At 39.5% G+C, this 7,866-nt stretch overlaps 1 protein-coding gene across 2 annotated transcripts in view; it reads right to left on the reverse strand.

Moving 5' to 3' along the window:
- The window catches only part of EXPH5 (exophilin 5), a 92,651-nt gene that overhangs the window by 31,755 nt on the left and 53,030 nt on the right, over positions 1-7,866 (reverse strand). For both annotated transcript variants that reach the window (XM_006150961.3, XM_006150960.3), the window contains exons 2-3: positions 5,994-6,154; positions 4,031-4,181 (exon numbers count right to left, since the gene is read on the reverse strand). In XM_006150961.3, the coding sequence (XP_006151023.1) occupies positions 4,031-4,181; positions 5,994-6,154 (312 nt within the window). The remainder of the gene's footprint in view (positions 1-4,030; positions 4,182-5,993; positions 6,155-7,866) is intronic.

Below are 7,866 nucleotides of genomic sequence, written 5' to 3' on the forward strand. Positions count from 1 at the left end.
CTTTCCCTATCTCTATATCTCTTTCTGTTCCTTTAGAATGTTCAAGACCCCACACCTGGGATCACAGAATCATTTCCAAAGAACGATTTTACTTATTCTGATGACTCCTTTAGTCTAGGTGCCTTTCTTGTTCTCCAATGCAGAAATAGGCACTTGACTAGGGGAGGGAAGAGGACACGGTTGGACATTTAGAGTAGGGGGAGGGAGGGGGCAGAGAGAGACAGAATCCAGGGGGAAAATATGCCTTTTTAAACTTTCCAATGTAGTATTTGACTCTTTTGCTTATGTAACAGAGGTGGAAGCTGCACTGCCTAAAATGTATACGCCCTATGGATTAGGCAAATTTGGGCATGTCTAAAGAACAGCTAGGTGGATCCACTAAAGCTCATTGCATCTGAAGGGAATAAAAACATCCTGAAGGAACAGGGCAATGGACTGACACTCACTCCAAGAGTATAGTTGTCACTTCAGTCACAGCCATGAAGTGAGAAGTCACTATATGCTAGGCACTGTGCTGTTCCTCCAAGGAAATATGCGATCTGATGTTTAATTGTACATGTTACTCATGAGCCTTATGAACCAGTTCCCTTCTACTTTCACTTTGCCCTAGACCTTGGGACTCCCACAATGGAAAAAGGAGGGGGAAAATTCACATCCCTCAAACCAACTGGCAGCATATGTGTATGGCTGGACAGCTTTGAGAAGGTGTCCCCTTGAGGGAGCAACTTCATTGTGGATGTGCTGAAGCATGGAACAGAGAGAGGCAAAGAACATCACCTATTCACAATGGGAGGGTATCACTGGAATAACTGGGGGTCTGGGATAAGAAAGGAGTAACTGTCGGGGCCGGGGTGGCCCCGCTCTCATGTAACTGGACTGCATGGGAAATGTCCTAGTTTCACATCCCAGGCCTGCCTGAGCATCCTGGGTATGTGCATGTCCATAATCCTGACTGACAAAATGGGAATGCATTGCCACGTGGAGACCCTGTTGGGGAACTTGACTCTCACTCTCTACCTCATAGAAGAAATAAACGTGGAAAAAAAAAAAAAAGGAACAACCTAGATTTCCTTTTGCAGCCAGGAATATGGATGTATAAGCTCATCATATACATTGCTGGATACTTACTGCACTATTTGGGAGGAATCTGTGAGATGATGATGTTACTGAAGTTCTAGGGGGTGGTGTTGGTGGCTGAGCATCATATGGCATGCGCTCTAGATACCTCATAATAAGACAGGAGGAAATATGATTTATAGGAAAATGTTAAGGGGAAAGCTACGTGCAATATATGCATATTTATCTTGAATTTATTAGCTAGCAATAAATGAAACATGAACTGTTTGGGCCAGGCGGTAGCACAGCTAGATTCATATCCATAGACTTCCCTGAGTAAAGCTGGTCACATGGGTGGCCATAATCCAAGGCTGGCTAGAGCTAGAAGTGCATCATGGCTTCAAGATCCTGTAAGGGATTCTGTCTCTCTCTCGCTCACTCACTCACTTGCTCATAGAAGGAAGAAATAAATAAACTTAAAAAAAAAAAACTAATAATTCCAGGGACCGGCCTGTGGCACGATAGCTAAATTGGCTGGATCACACATGGATGACTATGTGGTTTAAGCCCCAGACTCCGATTGGCTTGAAAAACACACTGGGCATGTGTGTGCCCAAAATCCTGAAAGGAGAATGGAGCAGAAGGGCTTGTGATATGAAATCCCCCATGGGGTAGGAGGTTCTCACTTTCTCTCTCTTTCTGTCTTTCTCTGAGAAGTGCCTGTGCCCTTTGGCAAATTTAAAAAAAAAAAATTTTTTTTTCCAAAAAATTAAAAAAAAAATTTTTTTTTAGAAAAGAGGAAAAATACTTTTCTGATAATCAAATATTTCAGAGCTGTTTTTGCAATAAAGGGATTGGTTCATTTTCTCTGATTTGCAGAAGCCTCTAAATTGTTTTGCTGACTTGGTCTCCAGAGGACCAACTGTGACAAAGTCAAGCCCCTAATGGCCTCAGCAAGTGGAAACCTGATGGCTGCCTGACAAACTTGATGGCTGCCTGGCGCAGGATGACTGTGTTCCCTGGGGCCCTTTGTCAGTCCCTCCCTGTGTGTTCATATGCTAGGAGGAGCTCTTGAATCAGGATCTGTATTTTTAAGGTTGATTTTGGAAGATCAAAACTGCCTAAGAAAGTTAGGTTCTACCTGAGATGATAGAGCCCCTAGGAATGTATGATACACAATTTATATTATCTGCCAAACTATAGCACTCCTCATAAAAATACTTCCTCCTCCACATTTAGGATTAATATCCACATATTTAGGTTATATTCAAATATAAAAAAATTAAAAGGGCATGTTTTTACATTTTATCTTCTGAAATTTCTTAGGGGCAAAAAACCAGGGTTGTCATCACATTCTGCACCAACAGAATTAATACCTATTTATCAATATCAATTTAATATAAATGTTCCTACTTAAATTTTTAAAGTAAAATGTATTTAAAGATGTCAAATTCTGAAAGCTGTTAAACATATACACATAAACTTAAATGATGAAATCTGTTCTATTTCTGTGTGCTGTGTTAAATGTGAGTTCCTGTGGTTAAAAGAGAGCTACAAGTCATTTTGGTACCTGAGAAGGACTTTCCTAAAATTTTGCAAATGTTCCAGTTTTTTTTTTTTCCCTCCAGTTTGGTCTAGAACTAAAACACATGACACCCAGAATAAAATTATAGATCTTTTATCTTCTTTGACCCACTTTTGCAGTAACTTGCACTATGAGCTTAGCAATAACTTGCCCATAGAGTTAACAGGTTTCTCCACTTTTCCCAGTTTACAAATGTTACATTGTTCAGCTATATAAAACCCTGTCTTAAGACAATCACCTAAAGTACAAATTCTATCACAATTTCTAGCTATTACCACACACTGGGAATATTTCCTTTTGCTTTAAAAGAAATATTTCCTAGCAGGAAATATTTATCAGTGTCGCAAACATTTTTACAAAGAAAAGCAACTCACCCATTCGAAGAGTATTTCCTTGCAAATGACTGCAGTAGAGATAGTCACATAAATCTACATTTTGTTCAGCTCTTCTTTATTTCATTAGACAAAAAAGAGCGTCAGGTGAGAGCTGGAAATAAAAAGCTTTCCATCCACACAAGAAGGGAGGACAGTGCCCTCATCACAGGTCCCACCAGCTGCTTGTTACCTATTGTTTGTCAGCGACAGTGACCTCCAACAGCTTTTATTTAGCGCTGCTGCAACGCACTCTTAATGGTTTGATGGGTCACGGAACAAATCACGTGCCAAGCCAACACCTTAAGAGGGTGGGAAGCTTTGCAACCAGGAAGACACGCTGAAAATATTTAGCAGTCAGCTCAATTGCATGTAAGCACAGCCTTGCCTGTTTTTCGCAAAACAATCCAGCAACCCAGTGAGTCAAGATGAACTGATTTACACAGTTCTGAACTGAGAATCTCCTGGAACTATGCCTTCCACTGATCCAAAAGCTTCTCCTCCCTCTCCTCTTATTTAAATTCTGGGCAACCACGTGGAAACAGCTCTCCTCAATACATCTGGTTACAGTAGATAAATTTTTTCTGTTTCAGAAATGTTTTTCTTTACTCTGCTGATTTCATATTTACTCTCACCTAGTCTTTACACTGCAACTTTCCTTATGACCACACACACATACGCCCCAAAGAAAGAGTAATTTTAAATGGAATATATCGTCCCAGCCAAGGCATAGATTATGCTCTCAAAACTATTTTCCAGCGTTTAATCCATCATTCACCAAGCACACCAGCAGAGACCTCAGCAGCTGGTCAGGAGTTGGATTTCAAGTAAGCCAAGTTTCAATAGTTTCCTGAGAACTTCGTTATTATGTGAACTAGGTCCTGTTTCCTTTGTTATGATCTGAATAGAAATTCTTAGAACAAACATTAAACATTCTGAACACAAAACAGGCTATTGGCTTTGTTATCAGCCAGCCCATTTGACTAATGGGCTGTCACATGACCTGAGTTTAACTTACCCTTTCTGTTCCAGTGATTGCAGCTTTAAAGTTTCCTTTCCTGATTTTCTGAATGAGAACAGGGAGGCAAATGATGATCTGAAGCTCAGCCGAGAAGCAATAGATGTTTTTTTTTGATTAGTTAAATTTTTAGATCTTGATGTTTGTAATTCTATGGGATCAAAAAAACATTGTAAAAATTTTGCATCATTAATTAATTTCCAGGTAAATATACCTGAAAGAACATTTGCTTCCCTTTCTTCCTATGCAGTCTAGAAAAAGAACAGTCATCCTCATACGAAGATATCAAGAATTAAGGAGAGTCAGAACTGCCTCTCAGAGTCTGATGTCTCTGATGGTTTTGCAGAAATGAGAAAACTCTCAGAATTAGTAGGGAGTGTATCTTGTATGTCCTTTCAGATGTTCCATACCATGTTCCTCTCCTCTCACTGTGTGAAACTGTCAACATGTCTTCTTTGTGACTATCAAAAAAGCTAGGAAGTCAGGGGCCCTGTCTAATTCTCATGTTGCTTAAACATTCTGTCCTTCAGAAAACTTTATTTTAAAGCCATGATGATAGGTACTTTTTATACTAAAGAAAGGAAACGGAAATTAAACTAATTTAAGTGGTTCTTTATTCCTTTCCAAAGTCAATTACTATGTAAATATACAAAGAGATCATGAAGTTTGTGTAAAAATGGAAATATAGTCCAAGTTTATTTTTGTGTGAATACTGTAAAGTACATGCATAATTTTTTCATAACATGAATTTTTCAAAAAAAAATTTTTTTTTTTGAGAGAGATTTTCGCTATAGGGCACGTGCACTCACCAAACAGACAGAGAGAGACATAGAGACAGAAAGCGAGAAATCACCCCCCAGGGGGGATGGTCACGCCGCAATCCCTTCTCCTCCATTCTCCTCTCGGGATCATGGACATGCACGCACACGCGCCTGGCGTGAGTTTCAAGCCACCGGGTCTGGGACGCGAACCGCGATCGACTACGTGGGAGTCCAGCGACATAGCCATTACGCTAACTGCTGGTTTCCTTCAAAAAATTTTTAAGAGATATTTTTGCTACAGGGTGCATGTGCTTACCAGAGAGACAGAGAGAGACAGAAAGCGAGAAATCACCCCCGAGGGGGATGGCCACACTGCAATCCCTTCTCCTTCATTCTTTTCTCAGGATTTTGGGCACGCACGCAGAAGTGCCTGGTGTGTTTTAAGTCACTGGGCCTAGGACTCGACTGACTATGTGGAAATCCAGTGACATAACCATTACACCATCCGCTGATCCCCCAAAGAACTTTTTGAAGACCCCCTCTTTGCTATATATATGCTTTTATATGTCTATACATGTAACATATATGTGTAATATATGAGGAGTTTTCCCATGTGGGTGAGCCTCCCAGAGCATTATTCACTGTTGTGCCACTATCTGGCCCAAATCTGGGTCTCTTTTTTACATTAATGTCTCTATATATATTTTTTATTTTGGAGAGGTTTTCGCTATAGGGCGCGTGCGCTTGCCAGACAGAGAGAGACAGAGAGACAAGAAAGCGAGAAATCACCCCCCAAGGGGGATGGCCTCGCTGCAATCCCTTGTCCTCCATTCTCCTCTCAGGATCTTGGGCACGCACGCACACATGCCTGGCATGAGTTTAAGCCACCGGGTCCGGGACTTGAACCGTGGTCGACTACGTGGGAGTCCAGCGACATAGCCATTACGCTAACTGCTGGTCTCACATTAATGTCTATGTTTCTAACTACTATACTATCTTGCTTGATTCTAAATATATACTTTCCCTCTCAAGACATTTTTAAGTAAAATTACAGTTCACTCTTTTTAGTGTATGTTGTATGCTGTTTTTTGTGCTTTATGACTTTAAAATTGTCATAAACATGGGTTGGTTAAATTGGAGAGCCATTGAGCCTTTACAATATTATACCACAAGAAAAAAAGATCTAAATTTTTTTTTCTCACCATTTTTTGCCATCTCCTTTGTTAGCCTATATGTGAGTGGTGGTTTTAACATCTGGCTAACATCTGTTTCATTGCAAAACTTTTTTCTTTGAATTTCTTCAAACCATTCACCAGTCACTCCTTGAAGCCATCTGATATCCCTCTTTGTCTTCTGAAGTTTGCTGAAATAAAACAAAAAAATCAGTAAAACAAAAAATCTTTAAATCCATTTACGTATAGTGCAAACTCATGATATGCTAAACTTTACCTAATGGAGGGCCAGAATAAACAATAAGTCTAGGCAAAATAATTGGCTCTAGTAAGAATTTCCTTTATACCACCATGTATTTTAGGTGTATTCTTTTAAAAACGATAACATCCTAAAAGCTTTTTTTTTGTAGTAGTTATCAACTCATTGAGGATAGGGCTGACTAGTTTGTTAAAACTTAACCTAATAATGCAATTGAATGATAGATGTTCTAATGACATGTAGAAACTAGACTATTCTAGTTCTGATTACTCATTCATTCATTCATTAATCCATTAAATGCATATTGAGCAATGTTAATCAAGTAAATGTTTACTGAAGCCCTTTGTAGGCAATGGAGACTCAATAGTGAATATAACATATAGGCTCTTTACCTGTCCATCAGGAGGTTAAAAATAAAAGCAAATATGTAGAAGAGAAAAATTACAGAATGTTCGGTCTTAGATAATGGAATCCTTTAAAAACAAAAACTTTCAAAGGCCCATGAATGAGCACAGGACTAATGGAACAGTAACAAAGGACACTGTGATTTGAGACAGACTGGAAAGGCCAGCCACAATACAAATATGTTTGTCCTGCACCTTCAGAATACCAGGACTGTAATTCCATCATTATTTCTTTTTCCTTTTCTACTGCCCTTTGCTGCTTAGTCTTCTTTCAAATGAAAATACTACTTTAAGTCCTTAATTAAATCACAGGTTGTCATGACTTATTTTTTTCCAAGTATTAGGTTGTCGGGAAATTTGTGATGTAGTTTTCTATGTAAAAATGCATCATTTCGCTATATTTCAGGAAGACCCTAGAAACCATCTGATACTGCTTTTTGTCTCCTGAAGTTTGCAGAAACTGAAAATGAGAGGTACTTAATCCAGAAGAAGATGCCCCTAGACCAAAGTAAAAAGAGCAGAAAGGGGAATTTGAAGAAAGTGACAAGGATTATAAAGTGGTTGACTTTGCATAGCACTGATGAAAGAGTTAGACTTGTTGGGTTCCAAGCTTTGGGAGTTTAGATGTTTTGGGAGGTATTTCATGTGACTCAGCAGCATAATCCTTTATCTGCGTATGTGTTAGAGTCTTTGTATTACTGAGAAGGTGGTGAGCAAGATGTCAGCAAAGTGGCAAATTTGGGGTTAAAGGCAATAAACTGAAATGGCTGTAAATCACGCTCCTGCTTGGGGCTATGATACTGCCTTTTTATTAAAATATTCAAGAAGGAAGCCAGAGGTCATCCTGCCTAGACTTGCATTTTTAAAAGCATTAGGCAGCACAAATGAAGCTCAACCCAAGAAATTTGCCTTGGTGCCTCTTCTTTTGCCATTGCCACCCTCTGACATCCGGTGACTCCTGTCTCTATTGCTACTTTTTTTACTCCCAAAGTAGTCTAAGAGACCCCAAGAAACCTGCTTCTAACCAATACTGGCCTCCTCCAACTTATTAACCCCTCAGTAAGTACTGTCCCACCTTGTTCTTGACCTTCACTTCCTCTGAGCCTTTCCTAAGTATTGGTTCCCCCAAAGTTAGCACCACCCTTCACCATTTCTCAACACATCTGCCTTATTTCCGCAGACGGTCAAGTTACTTGAATTAGGAGCGCTGTATATAAACATAACCTTTTAAAATTTTCCC

This window comes from Tupaia chinensis, unplaced genomic scaffold, assembly GCF_000334495.1.
Source record: "Tupaia chinensis unplaced genomic scaffold, TupChi_1.0 Scaffold000311_2, whole genome shotgun sequence".
Classification (NCBI taxonomy): domain Eukaryota; kingdom Metazoa; phylum Chordata; class Mammalia; order Scandentia; family Tupaiidae; genus Tupaia; species Tupaia belangeri.